This window comes from Mastigoproctus giganteus, chromosome 7, assembly GCF_048544385.1.
Source record: "Mastigoproctus giganteus isolate SK-2022 chromosome 7, ASM4854438v1, whole genome shotgun sequence".
In the NCBI taxonomy this organism is placed as follows: domain Eukaryota; kingdom Metazoa; phylum Arthropoda; class Arachnida; order Uropygi; family Thelyphonidae; genus Mastigoproctus; species Mastigoproctus giganteus.
In genome coordinates, this window is record NC_143581.1 from 75226390 (window position 1) to 75251435 (window position 25046).

Below are 25046 nucleotides of genomic sequence, written 5' to 3' on the forward strand. Positions count from 1 at the left end.
TAATCAAGAAGTGTATGCTACGCACTGCTGCTCCTGTGCTCTGTAGCCAGGTGGGAAGGAGCAGCAGTGCATAGCACATGCTTCTTGATTAGACCGGGATTCGAGCCCATCACCACCAAATACGGAGGATGCGGAAAGGTCAGGGAATGACCACTGCATATCCTGGAGCAATATGGCCTTAATTGCTAATGCTCCTAAAAACCAAACAAACAAACAAACAAGCTGCTCCTACCCACCTGGCTACGGAGGCGCTGATAGATCTTGTGAAATACCATATCAACAGGGAGGGGATACAGAATAAATTGCCTTGTGGACACATCCCTCAAGGCATAGTCTTTATTGCAACTCTAGCATCCAGAAGAAGCAGCAAAGCTGATACTCCTAACTTGTTAGCCATGGTACATGCAACCAAAATCAGAAGATAACTATGTAGAAAAGAACTGTTTCAAAACTGCCGTGTGATGACATCAATTAATAATTCTGTTTAATTAAAATTTGTATATATACTGTATATAACAGTCATTCTTATTTTATCAGTCATTTATACATAATTGTAAGTTGTTTACATAACAATGCCAGAGATCCACATAACTGTTCTTTTGCACTGTACATTGGTGTTCAAAGAAAGTGCATCACCTAGGAATTTCACATTTCTAACCCTTTTTCGCGATCGTATGTTACACTAATGAATACATCACAAATAGAAATATAAACAAAAAGATATTTATTAATAGTTAAGGCAAAGCTAAGTAATATTTGACAGGTGCTCTCAAAATATTCCAAAATGAGCATTTGCAACCTTTAAACAACAGTTTTATTTCAGCAATTATGGCTGAAATGTTATCAAAAGCCCTCAATTTGCTTCAGTTTATCATTTTAAGTGGAAAACAAAATGAAAAGTTCACCAGGTGCAAACTAATATTTAGTTGAACTGCCTCTGTCCCTGATGACAGCAGCACACCGTCGATGCATTGACAAGATCAATTTCTGAAGATAACTAACTGATAGTTCGTGGTTCCAAACACAAATTATGGCTTCCCGAAGTTCACGAAGGTCCTTTGGTTTCTTTCTGGCAACTGCAGATTCCACAGGATGCCAACAGTTTCCTGGCCAGCTAAGAGTTGTAATGGATCGTTCTTCCACCCATTTTTAACCTGTAACAAATGTAAACACATTACTGTCGAACCTCTAATGCAGAAATGAAGCTAAAGTAACTACAGAAGTGCCTACTTACACTTTTCGCCCGATGACAAGGAGCAGAGTTGTCCTGAAAGATGCAGTTACTTGGCAAGTTTAAATGGTCTCTAATGGTTGGCAGAAATTTGCCTTCCAATATAGCCAGGTATCCATTGGCATTTACAGAACCTTTTATAAACTGCAGGTGACCTACTCCGCGATACAAAATGCACCCCCATATCATTTGGCTGGTAGGGAATTTCACTGTAGACCCCCCCGTACAGTCTGGATGGTATTCTTCACCATGTATATGGCGAATCATTTGTCTCATCAGAGCCATGCATGTTGAATTTCTTCTCATCCGAGAAAATAACTGACTTCCACTGCTCGGGGAGTCCATTTGACATGCTCCTTACACCAAATTAATAAGGCCTTTTTCATTTTGTTGTGTGAGGAGGTGCTTCTTAGTTTGTGTGAGGAGGTGCTTCTTAGTTAGTAAGCTGTTAAATGGGATGAAAACATTTTATAACTAAAATAAGAAGGTTCAGTAAGTAGCAATAGCAGTAGTAGTAATAATAAGTAGTAACAATAACAATAGTGTTAATGGTAAAAACAATTTTGCTTCAATATTAAAAGAAAAAAATTAAATGTATATGACAAAGCGTAAATATAAATTAAAAAAAAATTAAATGTATATGACAAAACGTAAATATAAATTAAAAAAAAATTAAATGTATATGACAAAACGTAAATATAAATTTTAAAAAAATTAACTGTACAAATTTATTCAAATCCAAACTCATTCAATTATATTTAATAATCAAAGTAATAAATTCTGAAAGATGCAGTTACTTGGCAAGTTTAAATGGTCTCTAATGGTTGGCAGAAATTTGCCTTCCAATATAGCCAGGTATCCATTGGCATTTACAGAACCTTTTATAAACTGCAGGTGACCTACTCCTCGATACAAAATGCACCCCCATATCATTTGGCTGGTAGGGAATTTCAATGTAGACCCCCCCGTACAGTCTGGATGGTATTCTTCACCATGTATCTGTACCAAGTTAACAAACATGTTTATTTGGTTTATGCTGTACCAATTGAGCTTTTTACAGCATTTTCTAAAGAAACAGAATACGAGGTGGGGCAATAAAATTTCCAGATTGGTACAATAAAAAGAGCAAAATGCGAAGGCACCCAAAAATGATGTTATTTTTAATCAAAGTAATCACCATCTGATTGAATGTACTTATTACACAGTTCTAAAAGTTCCTGAAAAGAGTTAGTGAAAGCATCCAAAGAAGTGATGTTCAGTTCGATAGTTATGTTTTTTCTATGTCCTCAAAGGAAAGAGATTTCAGAGAAATCTCTTTCCTTTGTGAGCACAGTTTTCACCTTGGGTAAGAGGAAGAAGTCCCATCAGTGGTAGACTGGAAAAATAGGGTGCATGGTTTATCTGTACAATGTGATGTTTTGTCTGAAATGCCATCATTCTGATGGTCAAACGATGATCTCCTGCCACAGTTTCCCAAACTTTTGCTTCACAACGAATGTGGAATGGGCAGGAGCATTGTCATGCAAAAAAGAACCAGTTGCCCTTCTCTTGAAATTGCAGCCTCACTTGGGAATCATGCTAAAATAGTCTTTAAGCACTTGTATGTAGAACACAACATTGACTCTCTCCATCATGTAATTTCCTTGTGAGTCCCATCACATCGTTTGTTGAAAAACATGATCAGCATCGCCTTGATCCTGGACTTCTGTAAACAAACTTTTTGGGCCTCTTGTCCACTGCATGCTCTGACACTTTGTCTCTGGGTTGTATTGAAACACCCAACACTCCTCTCCAGTGCCAATACAGTTGGCAAATTAGAATTGCCTTGATAAGTCTAGATGACGTCTTTGCATTATGACACTCTTCGTTGCTTCTGCTCATCCATGAGGCTGTGCAGCACAAATTTAGCACAGACCTTCCTTTCCCTTAAATCTTCATGCAGAATTTGATGAATCATATCCTTATTCATATCAAACTCAGCAGCCATCATTCTGAGGGTAAAATGATGATCTCTTGACCACAATTATAAATCTGGCCTCATTTCAAGAGGTTGACAGATGCTCACTTCTTGCGTCATAGCAAACATCCTCATATCCATCTTTGATCTGCTTATACTACTCGAGTATTCACTGGTACTTAACATTTCATATGTTTCTGTTGCAGATCTTTCCAGTTTAAGCAAAGTTTGATATTCATTTGTTGCTCCATTGCAAAATTGTGACATAAAACATTAATGCTACTAATGAAACCGGTTGTCACTTGCAACCTAATCAGCCTACTGGACAAGCTGTTCCACCATCTGTTTGAACTACAACATACCACTTCTATTTATTTTCACACTTGCTGAACAAGACTGTGAGAGCATAAGTCTGGGAACTTTATTGCCACATCTCCTATAACTGATAAAAAAATATATAAACCTCTTAATTGTGGCTTAAACTAATTGCCATCTGCCCCATATATGTACAAGATAACAATCATAAAAAGAAAAAAATTTGTAACAAAAGGATATTTTGAAAATCATAGAAATCACAAGAGGTAAAATGTAGGAGTAAGAGCATACTGACAAATACTTCATATGAGATATTGACAGCACAGTGACATGCATGTATATATCTCATTCCTAGGACTCTTGTTCCATTTTAAAGTGTTTTTTATGAGTGCTTTATTTTTATTTATTTGCAATATTTATTATGGTAAAATGTAACTGATGTAATAATATGCAAAAACTCCCATTGATATTAAAAAAAGGACTGTCCTGTGTGCCAGTGATTTTTGTTGAGAAAGAGACATGCTTGTACAGACACTAATTCAATTTTTTCATATGTCCTGTGGTCAGTTTAGTCCATCATGTTTCCTAATATTTTTATTCTTTATTTTATTTTTACTTTTAATTTAATGTTATTCACTTTTAACATTTATAACAGTAACAGCATTATACTAAATGTAATTGCATTTGTAAACATTATTTAGTATCATCATTCTCCACTATGTTAACCCCTGGCAAATGGGATTAACACAGCTTTGTTATGTTAACAACAACCACAGTGCATCTTCGAAAAAAAGGTATATTCAGAAGGTAGCAGAAAGATGAAAGAAACAACTGGATAAAGAGGTAGACCATCTCAAGAAGTAACAAGAGAAGTAACAATTTTTGTAACTTTCTTCCAATAAAGTTTTATAAAAAAAAAAATTCTCATTTGTATTTGAAGCACCCATATATATGGCAACACAATGAATATTATGGCATGTTCCACAAAATCATATTGGAAAAATCATTATTTTTATCCAATAAGATCTAATATTTAACTACTCACTTGATAACACACTTACCAGATGACCAACATTCGACAATTTTGTGTGGTGTTGGTTCCCAAATGTAGTATTTTAATGGCATGACATGAGAAGTAAATGATATAGATGCCCGCATTACAGGACTGCCCATTTCGCCTGTCCAGTGGAGCAGTGCTTTGTGATCTGGATTAGAAACTAAAGTGAGAGAAATTAAAATTTTTTCCATGAAAAACTAGATTTGTGTAACAGCACCATTAATACTGTTATTCAGAATTATAGAATGCTGCAAAAATATAGTATTACTGAACAGTGAAAACAGTTAACTGTAGCAGACATAACTCAAATGTTCATTGTAAGTTCTTGTAGAAAGATGGTGAACTTTTTCTGACCTTGCATCAATTTTTATATAACAATATAAAAATTGATGAATAACAATTTTTATGTGCCATATAAAAACATAAAATTATGTAAAAAAGTATATGAAATATTTTTATATAAATACATAACATTATGTATTTATATAAAAAGTAAAATTAGTAAATAGTATTAACTAGTCTTCATTGATGTTTATAGAATGCAACAATACTCAAAAGTTTGCACAAGAACATTGCTGCTACATCATTTAGTGGACAATTGAACTTAAGTTTTAATTGCTCTATATAGCTGACAGACTATAAAACAAATTTTTCCTTAAATAAAAAATATTTTTTGTTATAATATAAGCTAAAAGTTTACCTATCCAGCATACTGCCAAATAAGATTTAAAGTACTGACTTATAATTACTCATATCTTTAATTTGGCAATTAAGGCAGAATTGTAGGACTTATAGTAAATGATGATAAATTTGGTAATAAATGTTTTTGAAAAGTCAACTCTATTCAAACTGTATGCTTGAAAATGCATGTTATAATGTTAACAGTTAGCACTATAATTGTGAATTTAGTATACTTCTACAACATATATGCAAAGTAGTCATTCTTTACCTGGAGGTATGCCAGATTCTGTGATCAACTTTTCTGCAATATTTAGGATTCAAGTGGATCACATAATACTGTGGAGGTTGGTTATAAAGGTCGAAAATGAGATTCCAGTTCAGTAGTTGTTTACTTAATCAGTAAATTCCCTTCTTCCCAGTGTGGCATTTTTATTTGTGTCTCTCCTTCATATCATTTTGTTTAACTTTTCTGTCAAAATAATTCAGGGATAATTAGAAAAAACATGCCAATATTGGGATTCGATCACATATACCCAAAGAAATAAACACATGTGAAATTCTGTTATCCATTACATTATTGGTTCAAGTGCTCTTTTGTGTTGTCTGATTATTCTGATTTACAATATTAATCATCAGAGATGATCCTTGGATTTCCTAAAGGAGGGAGCTAAAGCAGTATTCTGGGGATCAAAAGGTGATCTCTTGGCATTAATTGTCATGTATCAGTAAAAAAATCCACATTTTTTTTTTTTTTTTTTTTTTTTTTTATCATAAGGGGCAGCTGCAGCCCATTTAGCCCTTATCATAAGGGCTGAGACTACCCATATTAATCATTTGTGCAAATACATCAATTACTTAATTTCATATTTAAAAATTAATTTATTGAATTCTGAGTTAATAAACTACTCAATGGTTGAGACTTTTCAAATGATGTATGATTTACCTTCATACAAACAAACCGAGGCTAATATCACGAACAAACATATTCAAGGATGGTTTTGATATTTAAAATAAATTTATGAGTGGCTGGCAATATTTTTTTTCTTATGCATGCTCCTTGCAGTATACATGCTATTGGTACACCACCACTGCCCTAGTCAATTAGTATTATAACAGCTAGATAATACACAGAAGCTTTTTCTGTATATGCCAAAAGAAAAAGGAAAACTTTTCCATCGTTCCTATCCTCCACCACAAAAAAAGTGACTATCCAATTCCTCTTTGAAGTTTACCAAACTCCCTGCATTACCCATTGTAACAGGCAATTCAATCCAATGATCTACAACGTGCTACGCAAAAGTAAACACAAGATCGAGCCTTCTATTATTCCCCAAAATTTTGTATATGTAACACTTTGCTATCAGGAAGGCAATCATCTGGAAAATTGGCTAGTACCAACTATGCCATGAGGTAGGCCACAACAAAGCATGAATTGTGGTGAACCCAAACTATCCCATACTGAATGCCAAACTGAGTTTGGACATTCATGAAAAAAAAAAATAAATTAATTAATTAAAAAAAAAAAAAAAAAAAATATATATATAATATGTGTGTGTGTGTTTTAATAAATAAACACAGTTAACGCAAAGTAGTAATTCTTTACCTGGAGGTATGCCAGATTCTGTGATCAACTTTTCTGCAATATTTAGAATCCAAGTGGATCATATAATACTGTGGAGGTTGGTTATTAAGGTCAAAAATGAGATTCCAGTAAACACATAACACATATACATAGAAATTCCGCATCCACTGATGGAATGTGAGACCAGTGGTTTCATGCCTATGAAGCACAAACCCAGGCACCAGTAAAATCTTGCCTCTATCTAGAATAAGGCTGAAGGAACAGAAAGTAAAAATCATGTACCAAACATCCCTGAAAAGTGAGGGCATTTATAAAATCATACACCAGAAAAATACTAGCACACACATGCATTCAGGCACACATTCACAATCTTTTGATCCCATGCTTTGATAATCCTATGCTCAATGCCAGCATAATGCCCAATACAAAAGACAGACACCATGAAAAAAAAAAAATCAGTATCAACATAACAAGACTCATTAGTTCATTGATAGATGAACTAAAGACTCATGGTAGAGAATAAAAATGCATGGGATGCACATAAATTATCAGATGATACAGAAGTTTACAGTAGATATAAACTTGTCTATAATCAAGTCACAAAGGGGGGTTAGGCAAGCTAAGTCGGCACCTTCCGTAGCCAGGTGGGCAGGAGCACCAGGGCATAGCTCACGCTTTCTTGATAAGACCGGGGTTCAAGCCCGTGTCCACCCAAATACGGAGGATGCGGAAAGGTCAGGGAATGACCACTGCATATCCCCAGAGCAATATGGCCTTAGTTGCTAATGCTCCTAAAAACCAAATAACAACAACAACAGCAAGCTAAGTCAGAATATGAGAAGAGTTTGGCAAAGGATGAAAAGAAAAGCAGCAAACACTTCTTTAGTTATAAAAACACTAGAAAAGTAATAAAAACGCTTGAAACCTGAGCAGGATTGATAATCCTGCTCAGGTTTCAACAAATTGAATAGATATTCTGCATTACATTCACACAACAAATTCTATAGGGAAGGGGATGCCAGAAGTTTATCAAATTCTAACATTTTAGGGTGCTATATGATCTTGTGATAACTGAGAGGAATTTGGAAGGAAACAGAGAGAACAGGATGCCAGAAGATTATCAAATTCTAACAGGTAGCTAAATGATCTTGTGATAACTGAAAGGAAACTGGTATGATATGGACAGCTCAATTTATCAAATAATGCCTCGTAATGTGTAAGTTGTTCTGAGCACTGACCAATTCTAAGACAAATAAACAGACTGTTACACCATAGGAAGTTCAGTAACCCCTAAAAGTCTACAAATATGACCATAATGTATTTGGAATCATTTAATTTAACCTGAGAAAGGAGTTCCACCAAAGCCTCTTTAGTACCATACCACTACAAAAACTTACCTTTCTTTACACCATCCCAAAAAGAAACTGTTTCTTTTTTTCTACAGCGACATATAATAATATAATACCTCAGCTATAATGGCACATGTGTGTATTAAGTGTAAGATTAACTAAGGCTATGTGTTGTCAGTATATGTCTGTAATTTGTATCCTGTGGTCACGATTTGCCTGTTTGCTGGATGAAAACCCCAGTTTCCTGCAGTTAAAACCATGCAACTCTCACATGAGACTGGCTGAGAAGTTTGAAAAACTTGGGCTTTTTCTACAGGGGTGAGGAGGAGGGTGGTTATGTCCACTATTCTGCCTAAAGGTGTGCTCATAATGACACTGCTTACTTTTTTTAGTTTTAATACGGTGCAGAAAAATATCTAAACCTTATCTAATTAAATATTATTGATTAAAAACGGAATACGTTCTTACATAAAGCAGTTTTCAGAAAACAATGTTGGGTATCCATGGGGTAGTCATTCAGCTTCATTTGACAAATTATCTTTAAATTATACCTGAAAACAATAAAAATATTACATGCTGTTGCTTTAACGTTCTTATATATATATATAATACATACATACATACGTTCAATTAAAAATATCAGCTGTAAATAGAGCAAAACTAACAAACGAATTATGATAGAGAAGACATGACTATCTGGCCATTTTGAAACACCTAGAATTTATATTCCTGGGTCTGGATTATTCATACAATAAAGAAAGTGTCATGGCTCATTAAAAGATTGGTAATTTAGTTTATATGCAGCAAAAATGACAAATGGCAGAGACTTTTGTTTAGGTTGATACTAGTGAAACCTCATTCTTGTATTCAAATTTTTCAGTTCTAATCAGAATGGCACATATATATAAATAAAAATTTGTGTCATTCATAAGTATATTAATTAAAAAATGAAAAAAATGACAACTACGTGCAACTAAACTGAAATGAACAGCATGATGTTAAAAGCTGTCTTTACAAGCGAAGTAAGTGTTACCGGCATTTGTCATTTTAAAAAAAACTTCTCAAGCCAAGAATTAAAGAATTTTCCAAAATGTAACAGAAGAAAAAAGCTGTTTTCTGTTTTCTAGTCACACCGACCCAGCTGGTCGGGATGCTGAGGCTTTTGCAATTACTAATGACCTTGCACAGATTGTTCATTTACCTACAAGAATACTGGACAATCATAACCATGCAGCCAACACGCTTGATCTTTTTCTCACAAACAACCCTTCTGTGTACACAGTTGAAGTGAGTCGTCCTTTAGGCACCTCAGATCACAACTTGGTGATTGTCTCTTCTCTAATGGAGCCTTTATCTCGTGGCTATTCCCAACCTCATATTGTTTGATATTGCAAGAATGCAAAATGGGATGACCTGCGAGATTTCTTTTCTTCTTTTCCTTGGTCGGATTACTGTTTCAAAACTTCTGATGTCAAAGTTCGCTCAGATCGTGTCAGTAAAATTATTCTTGCAGGAATGGAATTCTTCATCCCACACGGGATAAAGAATTATCTTTATCCAGTGTGGGATAAAGATAATTTAAAATCTCGTTCTTTATCTAAACTTTGGTTTTCCAATAAATGTGCTAAGGCTGTTCAAGAGAAGAATGCTACATATCATAATTGGCTAGTTTCTAATTCTTCAGTTTCATTTTCTGCCTACACCAGAGCTCGCAACAATTGTAAAGCAGTTATTAATCAGTCCAAACTAGATTTTGAACAGGCTAAGAGTAGAAAACTTGCTTCTTGCCCTAATGGTAGCCGAGCATTCTGGTCTCTTGCCAAAGCTATTGGCCGCAACTTTTGCCCATCTCTGCTCCCACCTCTGTCCAAACCAGATGGTTCTGTTGTCACTTCAGCCAAGGATAAAGCTGACCTGCTAGCATCCCATTTTTCTTCCAACTCATGTATTAATGATCTTGGTAAAACACCTCCCACCATTCTCAACACGCTCCATTCAATGCCTCCTGTGGTCTTCCGTCAAAAGAATGTCAGAAGGATTTTGACAAATCTTGATGCTAAGAAAGCTCCAGGTCCCGATGGTATTTCTCCACTTGTTCTCAAAACCTGTGCTCCTGAACTTACTCCTGTTCTTTGCCGCCTTTTTTCACTTTCTTATTCCAAAGATGTTTTTCCTTCTGCTTGGAAATTTGCTCATATCCAACCAGTTCCTAAAAAGGGTGACAAATCCCTCCCATCCAATTATCTTCCCATTGAAATTATTTCTACTCTTTCTAAAATAATGGAAAAATCAATTATCCGCCAACTCTTAAACTACCTAGAAACCTTCCGTCTGATCAACGATCGCCAGTATGGATTCCATCAGTGTCGATCCACTGGTGATATTCTGGCTTATGTTACCTATTAGCATTAATGGGTAACATAAGGGTAACAGTAACATTAACGTTACCCATAATGCTGATGCTAATGCTAATTTATGGAAAAATTCAATGGAAAAGTTCGGTGAAACACAAGTAGTTTTTCTAGACATCTGAAAGGCTTTTGATCATGTTTGACATAAAGATCTTCTAAACAACCTTCCATCTTATGGTTTGCCAACTGATTTTTGTAATTACTTATCCAGTTTTCTCTCTGATCGCTCACTGAGGGTGATGGTAGATGGCTCTCTGTCTTCTAACTTCTCCACTAATGCTGGTGTCCCCCAAGTTTCAGTTCTTTCCCCCACTCTTTTCCTCTTGTATATTAATGACCTTCTTCCATTGACTGGAAATCCTATCCATAGTTTTGCTGATGATAGCACATTGCATTCCACTTTCCATTTTGAGAAAACTTGCTCAGCTCAATCAGTTTCAACTTCTTGAAAATCTGCTACCAATTCTTTAAATGCCGATCTTCAGATAATTCTCCAGTGGGGAAAAGATAACTTAGCTGATTTCAATCATTCTAAAACTCAGCCTTATCTTATGTCTCACAAAAAGGATTCTTCTGCTCCTATGCTTATCTTTGGTGACACTCCGATTTCTAGGCAAAATGATATATCTCTTCTGTGGATTACCATGACTTCTAATCTCTCTTGGCACAAGCAAATTACAAATATTGCTTCCTCTGCATCTAAAAAACTTGGTTTTCTCTTTCACCCTCAGCGTTACTTTTCTTCCAAACAGATGCTCACTTTGTACAAATCGCAAATCCACTTTACCATGGAATATTGTTCCCACATCTGGGGTGGTGCCCCCAAAACCTCTCTCAGGCTTCTTGATTCCATTCAGCAGAGGGCAGTTAGGTTAATTAATGATTCATCTCTAACAGAGTCTCTCCACTCGCTGTCTCATAGACGTACTGTTTCTGCTGCATGCCTCTTCTACAGATATTTCCATGGGCACTGTTCTTCTGAATTGGCTTCTATAATTCCCACTCCCTCTTTCAAAACAGTCCAAACACGTGCTGCCACCAGCCATCATCCATTTACTGTCCAACTTCAAACTCACAGAACCAACTTTTCACCTTCCTCGTTTATTCATTCAACTGTCGTTTTCTGGAACAACCTTCCTTCTTACGTATTTCCCGAAAATTACAGTCTACAGAAGTTCAAGTTCAATGTCAACAAATATCTTCTTTCGTCTTCCCAACCTCAAACCCAAGCATGTTACTAAGTACTATAGGTTCTAGTACCTCTCTTGTTTGGAGTCAACATAAAAAAAAAACAAAGAAAAAATCAGTCCTATCTATTACTAAAAGAATTTAACAATCGTATGTTTCACGGATATATTCTCCTCCATGTCTATATGACTGGAAGATTAGAAATAAGTAGAAATTAGTTTTACTGAAGAAGTGGAGAAGACATTTTTAGAGATGTTTGATGGTTAGATTATTTAATAATAGATTATAAATTTTACCTGGAAACACTTTAATTTCATGGATTTAGGCTGAGAAAACCTGTGCAGCACATCATTAAAACATTATATTAGCAGTAAATGTTCCATTAATAGATTGCCTGTTAGAGTTTGATGTAAGAAAGCAAGCTTATACAGCATCAGCCAAAAAAAAAAAAAAAAAAAAAAAAAAACACTTCCCATTTCACTGATCCATTTTTTTCAAATAATTGTCTAGTTCTGCCTTGGATTTATTTAAGCTAACAACTTCCACAACAACAAAAGGAAGTTTGTTCCAGCAATCATTAGCATTAGCATTAGTAGAGGCATTTGATGCAAGAATTGCATCAAATGCCTCTTATGCAGCATCAGCCAAAAAAAAAAAACCACTTCCACTTCACCCCTCTGTTCATTCGAAATATCTGTCCAGCTGAGCCTTAAACTTATTTGGCTATCAACTTCCACAACAAGGGATGGAAGTCTGTTCCACCAACCAACCAACCACCTGCTGGCTAAAGGCAAATTTCCGCATGTCTATCCTGCATCTGTCTTTCCTCAATTTCAATTTATGCCCTCTCAAGTGATTATTCTGAGCAAGAGGAAGAATCCCATCAGCATTGAGCATGCTCAAACCATTCAAGGATTTATACACCTCTATCAGATCACCTCGCTGGTGCCTAGTCTCCAGACACTTTAACTTGCAAAACTTAAGCCTTTCTTCGTAAGAGCACCCCTTTGTTCAATTCACTAATCTTGTTGCCCTTCTCTGTACTCGTTCCAGCATCTCTACATCCTTCTTGAAATGAAGCCTCCAGACTAGGTGTGGCCTGACCATTGCCTTATACAAGGGAATAATCACCTCCTTATCCCTGCTAGAAAAATTGCTATATATCATTGACAATACACCATGAGCTATTCTTGCAGCCGGTCTGCACTGCTCAGAGAACTTCATATCTGCCTGCACAACCACAGGTCCCTTTCATTCTCTACCACTGTCAGTGTAGTACCAAAGTGTTGATATGTAGCTCTGGGGTTGCTGTTTCCATATGTAGTACTTTACATTTGTCAATGCTAAACTTCATTTGTCACCTCTCAGCCCATCTGCTCAACCTTTCCGGATCCTGTTGCAGCAGCATTGTGTCAGTAGTGTCCTTGACAACCCTGCCAACCTTCGTATCGTCTGCAGACTTGGATATTAAGCTTGATATACCATCATCAATATCATTTATAAATACAGAAAACAATAATGGACCCAACACTGAACCCTGAGGGACTCCACTAATAACATTAGTCCACGATGAGCAGTGTCTATTGATTACCACTCTGTCTTCTCCCCCTCGACCACCCCTTTATCCATAGCAGCAATTTGCCTCCAATGCCACACTGCTCCAATTTGCGCAGCAGTCTTTCATGTGCAACAGTATCAAAAGCCTTTCTGAGATCCAAGTATATAATATCAAAGTTATTCCCTGCATCCAGTTCTTTTCTGACTGCATCATAGTATCCAATCAAATTGGTCAGGCAAGACTTCCCCTTAACAAAACCATGCTGTGTCCGAGCTATAACTGAACTCTTGTCTAGATGATCCTGCTGTGTTTTCTGTAACCAGTGCCTCCATTAATTTTCCTGGAACAGAAGTTAAACTCACAGGCCTATAATTACATGTGTCAGCCTTTGATCCTCCTTTGTGAATTGGGGTCACATTTGCACATCTCCAGTCTGTGGGCCCTCCCCTGAGTCCAAGAGAGTTCTCATAATTTTGGCTAAGGGTTTGCTTACTTCCTTTGCTGCTTCCTTTAATATAACTGGATGGATCCCATCCACCCCAGGTGCCTTTCTTGTGTTTATCTTCTACAATATCTCCTCCACTTTACTCTCAGTTATTACAAGATTCTCAAGCTTACTGCCAGAGTTGAATACACCTCTGGCATTCCCCTCGCTGAATAACTCCTCATGTGAGAATGTCGATGCAAAATATTCATTCAGTTTGTTAGCTACCTGAGCAGGATCATCAACAGTTGACCCATCGATATCAAGTGGACCAATCTGATTCATCCCCTTCCTTCTAGAGTTTACATAAGTAAAGAACTCTTTGCTGTTTTTCTTTGCATCCCTTGCCAAAGATTTCTCGTAATCTGCCTTCACCTGCCTAACCTCCTTTGTAACTTGGTTACAGATCAACTTGTATCTATCATAGGCTTCTGTGTCACATGTTAATTTGTATGTATCCCATGCATTTTTCTTCTCTGCCTTATATCTCATTAGTTCATCCGACATCCACTTAGGCCTAAACCTTGAACAATATTTCTTAGTTGGTATGTAAAGCCTAGTAGCTTCCAAGATAAGTTCTTTGAATGCTTCCCATTTTGAATTTGCTGTTGGTAACATCATCAGTTGGTCCCACTGTATAGAATTTAAATACCGTTTCAGTCCATCGTAGTCGCCTTTACGAAAGCAATAACCCTTCCCTTTACCCCTAATGGTAGTTACCACTTTGAGTAAATCCCACTTCAGCACACTGTGATCACTGCCACCTAGTGGTTCATTTACCCGCAGATTCTTAATGCATGAAGAATCACTACTAATAATCAAATCAAGAGTATTACTCCCTCTAGTTGCCTCCCGAACATGCTGATGTAGAAAACAATCATCCAATAAATCCACAAAAGCGTTGCTAGTGTGCGAGTGACAAACCCACAAATTCCAGTCAATATCTGGGAAATTAAAATCCCCGATTAGAAGACTCTCTGATTTACTGGCCCACTCTATTTCCCTGTACAGTTTCTTATTATACTCATCAGAGTCATTAGGCCTATAGCACACTCCTACTCTCAATTTTGACCTCCCAATGCTTATGTCACACCAAACTGACTCGACACTGCACTGTCCAGCAATGTCGACTGGCTTCACTTCCTTGGATTTTATGTATTTCTTAACTAATAACATAAACCCTCCTCCCTTCCCATCCTGTCTATCCTTTCTGTAGACATCGTACTCCCCAAATTCCAGTTCTGCATTCCTTATATCTGTGTGACACCACTTCTCTAAAATCCCCACAATATCTGCAGTTGATGTTTTGAGCAATACCTCAAATTCATCAAATTTATTTACTAAACTCCTAGCATTGGTGTACACACAAGTATACATGCACCTGTTCTTTTTCTTAGCTACCCTAACACAACCTATGTGTTTATTTGTACCCCAATGATTCCCAGCAGTCTCTGAAATATCCTGCATCTTATTTTCCAGGCTGCGGCTCATTCCAATGGAAGTAGTGCAAGAATCACTTTCACCTCTGCCAGTGGCTACTGTTAATCTATTAGTCCTTGTTTCCCCCCAATCTAGCAGTTTTTCGACCCACCTAACACTGCCCCGATAGCATCAGCAAACATTCTTGCACTCTTTCTATTTAAGTGTATCCCATCCCTGTAAAATCGATCGACAAGGCTCTCATCATATACTCCCTCCTATTGTGTCTTCGCAAAATTGCCGATAATCAACTAATCACAGGCTAAAGGCAAACGTCTGCACATCTATTCTACAACTGTCTTTCCTCAGTTTGAATCTATGCCCCCCAGAGGTTTATAATCTGAGCAAGAGGAAGAATCCAATCAGCATTAAGCCTGCTCAATCAATTCAAGGCCTTATACACCTCAATCAGATCGCCTTGCAGGTGCCTAGTCTCCAGAAGCTGCAATTTGCAGAACTTAAGCCTTTCTTCATAAGAGCACCCCTTTATTGACTTCACCAGTCTTGATGGCCTTCTCTGTACTTGTTCCAGCAACTCTACATCCTTCCTAAAATGAGACTTCCAGACCTGTACACAGTATTCAAGGTGTGGCCTGACCATTGCCTTATACAAGGGGATAATCACCTCCTTATCCCAGCTTGCAAAATTCCTATATATAATTGACAAGACTCCCATCACCTACTCTAGCACCTGTCTGCACTGCTCAGAAAACTTCCTATCTGACTGCACAATTACCCCTAGGTCTCTTTCATTCTCCACTACCCTGAGTGTAACACCACCCAGTTATTACATTTCTCTGGGGTTACTGCTACCAATATGCAGTTGCCACTTCTCAGCCCATCTGCCCAACTTTCCCAGATCCTATTGCAGCAACATACTGTTATTACTGTTATTAACAATCGTGCCAACCTTTGTATCATCTGCAAACTTTGACATTAAGCTTGATATACCTTCATCAATATCATTTATAAATATACAAAGCAACAATTGGCTCAACACCGAACCCTGAGGGTCACAACTAATAACATAGAGCAGTATCCACTGATTACCGCTCTCTGTCTTCACCCACTACCATCCTTTTATCCACTGTAACAACTTTCCCTTAATACCATACTGCATAGGGTTGCCAGGTCCTATGTTTTTTTTTTCTTTTTATGATGAAAATCATGTTTTAAATGTCCTGGTAAATACAGTTAAACGTTTTTTGCTAAGTACTGCTCCAATGTGTGCAGTAGTCTTCCATGTGCAACAATATCAAATGCTTTCCTGAAATTCAAATATATGATATCAAATTATTTTTTGCATCCAGTTCCTTTGTGACCACGTCATAGTATCCAATCAAATTGGTCAGACAAGACTTCCCCTTGACAAGCCCACTCTTTGTCTGAATTTTTACTGCTGTCTTGATGATCCTGCAATGCTTCTTCAACTAGCAACTCCATTATTTTCTCTGGAACAGAAGTCAAACTAATATTTCTGTAATTACTGTAATTACTCATGTCACCCTTTGTGAATTGGAGATACATTGGCACATCTCCAGTCCGTGGGGATTTCCCCTAATCCAGGGATGCTCTCATAATTATGGCTAGGGGTTTGCTTACTTCTTTTTCCACCTCCCTTAATATAACTGGATAGATCCCATTTATCCCAGGTGCCTTTCTTATGTTTAACTACAAAAATTTCTCTTCCACTTTGCTCTCAGTTATTACAAAATCTTTTTTTTTTTTTTATGTGAACCCCAAACATGAGAGGTATTAGAACCTATAGTACTTAGTACCGTGCTTGGATTGGAGATTGAGAAGACGAAAGAAGATATTTGTTGACATTGGACTTGAACTTCTGTAGATTGTAATTTTCAGGAAATACATATGAAGGAAGGTTGTTCCAGAAAACGACAGTTGAATGAATAAATGAGGAAGATTGAAAGTTGGTTCTGTGGGTTTGAAGTTGGACAGTAAATGGATGTTGGCTGGTGGCGGTACGTGTTCAGACTGTTTTGAAAGAGGGAGCAGGAATTATAGAAACCAATTCAGAAGAACAGTGCCCATGGAAGTATCTGTAGAAGAGGCATGCAGCAGAAACAGTACATCTATGAGAAAGCGAGTGGAGAGACTCTGTTAGAGATGAATCATTAATTAACCTAACTGCCCTCTTCTGAATGGAATCAAGAAATTAGAGTTTGATGAATATCTGGCCCTCTCTTCCTTGAATAACTCCTTGTGTGTGTGTGTGTGTGTGTGTGTGTGTGTGTGTGTGTGTGTGTGTGTGTGTGTGTGTGTGTGTGTGTGTGTGTGTGTGTGTGTGTGTGTGTGAATGTTGATGCAAAATACTCATTAATTCAGCAGTTATCTGAGAATGATCATCTACAGTCAGACCATCGATATCAAGTGGACCAATCTGATTCATCCCTTTATTATTATTATTATTAGCCATATAGTAAAAGGAAGCCTGAAGCTGCACCAGCTGAAAAAAAAAATTCCCGAGTTACCACTTGAGAAAGAAAGGAGAGAGAGAGAGAGAGAGAGAGAGGTACAAAGGAATCACCAAGAAAGAGAAGAATGATGATATCCAGCTCAGGACCCTGGGTTTGCCAAGCCCATACTCACCAGATGTGAGCCCCCTTTTAGAGTTTATATAAGTAAAGAATTCTTTGCTGTTTTTCTTTGCATTCTTTGCCAAAGAGTTTTCATAATCTGCCTTCACTTGCCTAACCTCCTTTGTGACTTGATTACACACTAGCTTGTATCTACTATAGGCTTCTCTGTCATCTGACAATATATGTGCATCCCATGCATTTTTCTTCTCTGCCATGAGTCTCATTAGTTCATGTGACATCCGTTTGGGCCTAAAGTACATTTGGGCCTTGAGTACACAGTACTCAAGGCATGGCCTGACCATTGCCTTATACAGAAGGACAATCACCTCCTTTTTTCCCTGCTAGCAAAATTCCTATATATCATTGACAAAATCCCATGACCTGCCCTGGTAGCCTGTCTGCATTGCTCAGAAAACTTCATATCTGACTGCACAATTACTCCCAGGTTTTTTTCATTTTCTACCACCTTAAGTGTAGTACCACACAGTTGTACGTTTCTCTGGGGTTACTTCTACCCATATGTAGTACTTTGCATTTGTCAAGGTTAAACTTCAGTTGCCACTTTCTTAGCCCATCTGCCCAAATTATCTAGATCCTGTTACAGTAGCACACTGCTATTACTGTCATTAACAACCCTGCCAACCTTTGTATCATCTGCAAACTTCGACACTAAGCAACTTACCCTTAATACCATTCTGCTCTAATTTGTACAATACTCTTCCATGTGCAACAGTGTCAAAAGCTTTCCTGAAATCCAAATATATGATATCAAAATTATTTTTTGCATCCAGTTCCTCTGTAACCACATCGTAATATCCTATCAAATTTGTCAAACAAGACTTTCATTAACAAACATTGTTAATGCTTCTGCATCTTTAACCAGTGACTCCATTATTTCCCCTGAAGAGAAGTTAAACTAACTGGTCTGTAATTACACGTGTCACCCTTCGATCCCCCTTTGTGAATTGGGGATACATTTGCACATCTCCAGTCTGTGAGAACCTCCCTGAGTCCCAGGACGCTCTCATAATTATGGCCAAGGGTTTGCTTAGTTGCTTTGCCGCCTCCTTTAATATAACTGTATAGATCCCATCCACCCCAGGTGCTTTTCTTATGTTTAACTTCAACAATTTCTCCTCCACTTTGCTCTCAGTTATTACAAAATCATTAAGCACCCTGCTACAATTTGATAACCTGCCATTTTCAAATTTCACTTTCAATTCACTCTTCCTGTGTGAATGTAGATGCAAAATACTCATTCAGTTTGTTTGCTATCTGGGCAGGATCATCAACAGTCGATCCATTGATATCAAGTGGACCAATCAGATTTATCCCCTTCCTTTTAGAGTTTATATAAGTAAAGAAATCCTTGCTGTTTTTCTTAGCATCTTTTGCCAAGGATTTCTCGTAATCTGCCTTCGCCTGCCTAACCTCCTTTGTGACCTGATTACAGACTAGCTTATATCTGCCATAGGCTTCTGAGTCGCTTGATAATTTATATGCAACCCATGCATTTTTCTTCTCTGTTACGAGTCTCATTAGTTCATTTGATAACCATTTAGGCCTAAACCTTGAACAATATTTCTTAATAGGTATGAAACTTTTAGTAGCTCCACGATTAACTCCTTGAATGCTTCCCACTTAGAATTTACTGTTGGTAATATCATCAGTTTATCCGACTGTACAGAATTTAAAAACTTTCTGAGACCACTGTACTCACCTTTACGGAAGCAAAAACCCTTTCCTTTACCCCTGATGGTAATTATATCTTTAAGTAAATCCCACATCAGTACACTGTGATCACTGCCACCTTGTGATTCCTTTATCTGCAAATTCTTAATACACGAGTGATCACTGCTGATAACCAGATCAAGAGTATTACTCTCTCTGGTTGCCTCTCGAACATGTTGCTGCAGAAAACAATCATCCAATAAATGCACAAAAGTCTGACTAGTGTGTAAGTGACCAACCCACAAGTTTCAGTCGATATCTGGGAAGTTAAAATCCCCCATTATAAGACATTCTGATTTACTGGCCCACTCTATTTCTCTGTATAATTGTTCATTGTACTCATTTGAGTCATTAGGCCTATAACACACTCCTATTCTTATTTTTGCTTTCGCAGTGCTTATGTCACACCAAACTGACTCAACAGTGCACTGTTCATCTATATCAACTGGGTGCACTTCTTTTGATTTTATGTTTTTCTTAATTAACAGCATAACACCCCCTCCCTTTCTATCCTGTCTGTCCTTTCTGTACACATTGTACTCCCCAAATTCCAGTTCTGCATTCCTTATATCTGTGTGACACCACATCTCTGTTGTCCCAACAATATCCGCCTTTGATGTCTTGACCAACACTTCAAATTCATCAAATTTATTTACTATAATTCTAGCATTGGTATACATGCAAGCATACATGCTCCTAGTAATCATGGTTCAATAAAAATATTTCTAGTAATCTTTCAATATTTTGATTGGAAAGTTGCTGGTTTGGAGTAAATTTGATTGAAATAGAAAACACCACAGATAAGACAGCAGAAATGATTTCTGACTATTTAAAAATAACATTTTAAAAACATAATTCATTAGAAAATTGTATTTCATTTACCCTGATAATTGCAATACAATGTTCGGAGGAATCAGGCGCAATGAAAAAGGGAATAATACATTTTCGAAACTAAAGACGTTGCAAAAAAAGTTGACTGGTGTGGGTTGTACCCTCATATTTTAAATAATTCTGTACATAGTGCAGCTGAACAGTTAGAAATCGACACTGAAAATGTTATCTTTAAATTTTATCTACATTTTCAAATCAGTACTATGTAAACTGAGGGCATGAAAGAATATTCTAAGTTTGTGAACATTCAGTACAGACAGCTCCTCTCTAAGAGCAAGAGAAGATGGTTGTCATTATTTCTAAGTGGCAAGGTTCATACAAATGTTTCCAGCACTTTAGGTATTTTTTTTACCACAAGAAAATTCACCAGTGGTAATCAAAACTTTTTTTGAAAATGAGTTCAATAAATTAAATCTTTGGTTAGTACATTCATTGGTGAGTGAATTCCACATTCATATTGAAAAAACTGAAAGAGAATGCACCTCAACTGCCTGAAGTATTGAGTAGTTTGATATCAGTGAGGAACATCCTTGAAGAATGTTCGACTCAAACATTCATTCTACTGAAAATTAAATCATTACGTGCAGAAAAATGTGCACAGGATCAAGATAATATGTTTGAAAAATTTTGTGATGAGATGAAATCTCTATACAGTAATTGCCTGGAGTATTTGGATAAGCGGATGAAACTCCTAGAAGAATTTTCACATTTCACATGGATGAACCTAAATGAAAAGCCAACACAGAAGAATGTGGGAAAAGGTGTCCAGTATTTGATAGCTAAAGAGATTCAAATGGATGATGTTAACTGCTTTGATCAATTAAAAAGTTTGAAAAATTTAGTAGAAATGGAAAGCAAAAACAAACAATTCAATCAATTTCTAGCCCATGAAAAATGTACCAAATTTTTTGAAAATTCAAAAAGCCCAGAGCATTACTCAGAATACTTAAAACTTGCAATAACTACTCACAATGCAAATATAGAAAAGGTCTTTTCATTAATAAATAATCATTGGAAAAAAGACAGAAACAAATTATGTATTGTTATATAAAAAACATTATTTTTACAGTATAATTTTAAAGAAATGTCTGGCCCTAATTTCTAGACTTACTTATATTTTAGACCATCATTGCTAAAACAAATTATGTCATCAGGAAATTGTAAATGGTCACAGAAATAGTAGAAGTTTCGATTTTAATAATAAAAAAAGTGTTACTTTTAGTGATTATTAATATATTTTTTGATCTTACACTGTCAAATACAATATTTTACAAATTTAGAAGTGTTGAATATACACAAATATGTATTATTAGCATGAGGTTGTAATGTATTACTGTACCTAAAAGGAGGAAAATGTAAAAAAATCTCCTATCTTGATGGAAGTGAGTGGACTCCACAATGGAATAAAAGCTCAGACAGTTAATGCAGTCATCAGTTGATGCATGGGTACGTATACAGTTTGCAAGCATGGGATGAGACTATGATATGATGAACTTTCAATGAGGTGGGATTATTGGTAGTAGTAGTAGTGGCATGTGATGCAAGAAAGCAGTGTATGAGCTTATGCAGCATCAGCCAAAAAAAAAAAATAAAAATTCACAAAACCATTACCTCTAAATGTTTGTCCAGTTCCTCCATAAATTTATTTAACCTATCAACTTCCACAATGGTAGTCACAGCAGTGAAAATGACCAAGTACAATGAGAGGTAGTAGTAGTGGCATGTCATGCAAGAAAGCAAGTGTATGAGCTTATGCAGCATCAGCCAAAAAAAAATAAATAAATAATAATAATCACACCATTCCCTCCAAATGCCTGTCCAGTTCCTCCTTAAATTTATTCAACCTATCAACTTCCACAACGACAGATGGAAGTTTGTTCCAGCAATTAACCACCCGCTGGCTAAAAGCAAATTTCCGCGCATCTATTCTACATCTGTCTTTTCTTAATTTGAATTTATGCCCCCTTAGGTTCGTAATCTGAACAAGTGGAAGGATCCCATCAGAATTCAGCGTGCTCAACCCATTCAAGGCATTATACACCTCAATCAGATCACCGCACAGGTGCCTAGTCTCCAGCCACTGCAATTTGCAGAACTTAAGTCTCTCTTGGTAACAGGATCCCTTCATTCCCCTCACCAATCTTGTTGCCCTCCTCTGTACATGCTCAAGTAAATCTACATCCTTCCTAAAACTAGGCCTCCAGACCTGTACGCAGTACTCAAGGCGTGGCCTGACCATTGCCTTATACAGAGGGACAATCACCTCCTTCTCCCTGCTAGCAAAATTCCTATATATCATTGACAAAACACCATGACCTGCCCCTTGCAGCCTGTCTGCATTGCTCAGAAAACTTCATATCTGACTGCACAATTACTGCCAGGTCTTTTTCATTTTCTACCACCTTAAGTGTAGTACCACACAGTTGGTACGTTTCTACCCATATGCAGTACTTTGCATTTCACAAGGTTAAACTTCAGTTGCCACTTCTTAGCCCATCTGCCCAAATTATCTAGATCCTGTTGCAGTAACACACTGCCATTACTGTCATTAACAACCCTGCCAACCTTTGTATCATCTGCAAACTTTGACATTAAGCCTGATATACCTTCATCAATATCACTGATAAATATACAAAACAACTGTGGACCTAACACCGAACCCTGTGGGACACCACTAATAACATTAGTCCATGAAGAGCAGCACCCATTGATTACCACCCTCTGTCTTCTCCCACTTAACCATCCTTTTATCCATTGAAGCAACTTACCTTAATACCATTCTGCTCCAATTTGTACAATAGTCTTCCATGCACAACAGTGTCAAAAGCTTTCCTGAAATCCAAATATATGATATCAAAATTATTTTTTGTATCCAGTTCCTTTGTAACCCATCATAATATCCTATCAAATTTGTCAGACAAGACTTTCCCTTAACAAACCCATGCTGTGTCTGAATTATTGCTGCAGTCTTGTCTAGATGATCCTGCAATGCATCTTTAACCAGTGACTCCATTATTTTACCCAGAACAGAAGTTAAACTAACTGGTTTGTAATTACTCGTGTCACCCTTCAATCCCCCTTTGTGAATTGGGGATACATTTGCACATCTCCAGTCCGTGGGAACCTCCCCTAAGTCCAAGGATGCTCTCATAATTATGGCTAAGGGTTTGCTTAGTTGCTTTGCCATCTCCTTTAATATAACTGGATAGATCCCATCCGCCCCAGGTGCTTTTCTTATGTTTAACTTCAACAATTTCTCCTCCACTTTGCGTTCAGTTATTACAAAATCATTAAGTATCCTGCTACAATTTGATAACCTTCTGCCATTTTTAAACCTTAATAATTCCTCATGTGTGAATGTAGATGCAAAATACTCATTCAGTTTGTTTGCTATCTGAGCAGGATCATCAACAGTTGAACCATCGATGTCAAGTGGACCAATCAGATTCATCCTCTTCCTTTTAGAGTTTACATAAGTAAAGAAATCCTTGATGTTTTTCTTAGCATCTTTTGCCAAGGATTTCTCGTAATCTGCCTTCGCCTGCCTAACCTCCTTTGTGACCTCATTACAGACTAGCTTATATCTGCCATAGGCTTCTGAGGTAGTCCAGAGAACTTTCTAGCAGGGCTATTTGACATGTCCATTGGATGGAGTATAGGTGCAGGTGGCTGACTCAACTTCCCTCCTGACTGAACATCACACACATATCTATTTCTCATCTGATGCAATGAACCCCTTGGTTCAACAGCAGACAACTGGTAGAAGGTATGGTAGTCAGTTAAATCACCTTTCCTTGAATCACGTTGACCGAGGGGTAAGTGTGTAGTGATGGCAAAAACATGCGATGGAACCCAATGCATGTTACAGTCAGTGCAGGCTGGTGGCAGTTACGTGTTTTTCTTTATAGCCTGTAATGCATGTGCAAGAAAGTCAGATGGTGGAGATTTGTTGCTTTATTGTTTCTGACCATGCCCACACACACATTTGTGTTCCTTCTGTTCCCTGATGGTGAATGTCCTGTGCCACCAGGCCACATGAGTACAGGAATGGTTTGCTGAATACTTTTACACTCCAGTTTCCTCCTGGATGAATCCCATGAATAGCTGTGGGATGAGGTCAAACAGGCTGCCTGATGTGGAGTCACTCTTAGGGTTACTACCTAAAAATTTAGTCATATCCAGAGATTCAGTTTCTAACCCCCTCTGAGAGTGAGAAGAAACAAAAGTTTTTATTCCATCATTAGTACTGCTTACTAATGATGAAATAATGATGACTCAAACCCAGAGAATTATCAATCTGTGTGTATGTGCACACCCACCCACCCCACCCACCCACCCACCCACACCCACACACACACAAATGCTGAATAAGGCTAGAAAGAAGGCCTTTCCTGGATTTGCAGATCTTTTCAATCATGGACTGTGTGCATCTCACTGTCTACACATACTGAAAGGAAAATGAAATAGGACTACCTGGACTTGCAGAATGGCTTATACTCAGTGGGGCATGTATGTTACAAGGCTTGAACAAGGTG

General features: G+C 37.2%; 1 protein-coding gene across 1 annotated transcript in view; it reads right to left on the bottom strand.

The window, feature by feature from the left end:
- LOC150083004 (glycine receptor subunit alphaZ1-like) overlaps positions 1-25046 on the bottom strand; it is a 115149-nt gene that overhangs the window by 9189 nt on the left and 80914 nt on the right. Inside the window, exons 6-7 of the mRNA XM_090378349.1 lie at positions 8641-8723; positions 4565-4720 (exon numbers count right to left, since the gene is read on the bottom strand). Coding sequence (XP_090234475.1) covers positions 4565-4720; positions 8641-8723 — 239 coding nt within the window. The remainder of the gene's footprint in view (positions 1-4564; positions 4721-8640; positions 8724-25046) is intronic.